Source organism: Leopardus geoffroyi, chromosome B2 (genome assembly GCF_018350155.1).
Source record: "Leopardus geoffroyi isolate Oge1 chromosome B2, O.geoffroyi_Oge1_pat1.0, whole genome shotgun sequence".
Taxonomy (NCBI): domain Eukaryota; kingdom Metazoa; phylum Chordata; class Mammalia; order Carnivora; family Felidae; genus Leopardus; species Leopardus geoffroyi.
In genome coordinates this window covers 2,463,480-2,465,828 of record NC_059332.1, presented here as the reverse complement: position 1 = coordinate 2,465,828, position 2,349 = coordinate 2,463,480, and the positions used below count along the sequence as shown (strand labels likewise).

The following is a 2,349-nucleotide window of genomic DNA, read 5'->3' as shown; positions in this document are numbered from 1 at the left end:
AAGCAGTCACCTGTGAAGGGTGGAGTTGGCAGGGGTCTGTGACCTGTTCCTGCCTCCTCTGTGAGCCTGGTCAGAGCAGGACTCTGGCCAACAGTAGCTGTGAAATGTGCAGACTAGGAGGTACAGGAGGGACTTACAGGAGTCACTTACAGTGACTGCACTCTGATGGCTGATCCAGGAGTGAGTTTAGCAGGATGCAGAGGGCGTGTTCAGAGTGCAGTCACCCTACACTGCACACCCTGCCATTATGCTAACGTGTGACTGTACTAAGGCCAGGACAGGGCTGCGAAGGTAGAAGGTACGGACACATGAACTCAGAAACTCCGCTCCCTTCTCTGGGCTCACTGGTGCCACAGGGGAGGGCCTGGGAGATGGGTAAAATAGGTGATGGAGATTAAAGAGAGTACATGTGATGATGGAAATGTGGAATCACTATATTGTACACCGGAAAGGAATATAACACTGTAGGTTAACTCTAATGGAATGACAATAAAAAATTAATTAAAAATAAAATAATAAAAAGCAATTCTATAGACAATTTTTTTGAAAAACAAAGAATTCTGTTTCAAAGGGAAAACATTATCACGATGGCGAAATTACACCACAGACTGAGATCTGAATAAATTTATCAGGATGGATGTTAGCAAGATTTCTATCAGCTAAATTTTTTTTCCTACAGTTGCCCTCCTACTTCTGGGGAAAAGCTGTGATCCAGTCAGGCTACGAATGTTGTAACAGAGCCATGATCAAACTGCAAGAATAAGCAATAAGCTCCGGCAATTGCTAGAAAATGCTAAAATATTAATATTTATTACAGTGTTCTGGTCGTTTTTATTTTTATTTTGCTATGTATTATGGTGTGTGTAACTGTCATTTGCAATTAGCCATGGAAAAGTGTTCCCAAAGGTGGTGAAACAAGAAAATCCTGAGAAACATTTTGAATATTAATAGGATGCAGATGGTCTAGGAACACTACCTCAGCATCTCTGGAGGCTGCAATGCGTCCAGGAACTTAGAGTTTGAACACTCTGTTGCATAAAAGAGTGAATTAAGGAAGTCCCCATGAGAGTTGTCAGGGGAAATGTTGAGGACACAGAAATCTGAAAGACTGTGGCATTCAAAGTCTTTCATGACAGGATCTTACCCCCCCCCCCCCAGTCATCTAGAGTCATAGTCCTGACAGAACACTTTCTTCATTGCTCCTGTCACATCCTTGTTCCGCAGGGTATACACGAAGGGGTTGGCCATGGGGGTGACGATGGTGTAGAAGAGAGAAATGAACTTGCCCTGATCCTGGGAGTAGTTGTTGCTGGGCTGGACATAAATGTAGATGGCTGTGCCATAGAACAGGGAAACCACTGTGAGGTGGGACCCACATGTCCCAAACGCTTTCCTCTGCCCTGAAGCTGACTTTATTCTTAACACTGCCCTGACTATCTGACCATAGGAGAACGTGATTAATGCCACAGGTATGAGGAGAATGATCACACTGACAAAGAAGATCTCATTCTCATTCCCAGTGGTGTCAACACAGGCAAGCTTGAGCAGTGGGGTGACCTCACAAAAGAAGTGGTCTATTTTATTTCTCCCACATAGTGGTACAAGGAAGATGAGCCCCGACTGCAACGAGGAGTTGGCAAAACCAATGAACCACGATGCAGAAGCCATCAGGGCACAGAGACGGGGGTGCATGATCACTGTGTAGTGCAGGGGCCTGCAGATGGCTGCGTAGCGGTCAAATGCCATCACCCCTAACAGAATGCATTCTGTGCATCCCAACCCTAGAGAGACAAACAGCTGAGCTACACAGCCAGCGAAGGAGATAGACTTGTCTGTTCCCCTGAGATGAACCAGCAGCTGAGGAACAGTGCTGGTCGTGTAACACAGGTCCAGAAAGCTTAGGTTGGAGAGGAAAAAGTACATGGGAGTCTGCAGGTGTGGGTCCAGGCGGGACAATGCAATGATGCTTGTGTTTCCCAGCAGGGTGAGCAGATAGAAGATCAGAAGAACCACAAAGAGGACTCGCTCCAGCTGAGGCCGGTCAGAGAAACCCAGCAGGATAAAGCCCGTGAAAGAACTTCCATTTTTCGGGTCCATCCTTTCTTACCACATGTTTCCTGTCAAGATCAAGCATTTAGTAATTTTTAAGAGAAATCTTCAAAAAAATCAAAAGTTGGCAGGAGGTGTGTTTATCATGTTTAAGACCAGTCATGGCATTTTATAAGTAACTATTTGAATAAATGGTGTACTCATTACATTGATCAATTAGTTCCACTTTCGTTCCACATTACCATAAAAAGTAAATTGTTAATGAGGAGAGGAGCCAAGATGGCGGAACAGCATGGAAGT

The 2,349-nt window shown here is 44.9% G+C and overlaps 1 protein-coding gene across 1 annotated transcript; it reads right to left on the bottom strand.

The window, feature by feature from the left end:
• Positions 1-1,158: 1,158 nt before the first annotated feature.
• On the bottom strand, positions 1,159-2,126 carry LOC123609446 (putative olfactory receptor 2B8). Its single transcript, XM_045500515.1, has one exon. The coding sequence runs from the start codon at positions 2,095-2,097 to the stop codon at positions 1,159-1,161; it is 939 nt and encodes a 312-aa protein (XP_045356471.1). The 5' UTR covers positions 2,098-2,126.
• Positions 2,127-2,349: the final 223 nt, after the last annotated feature.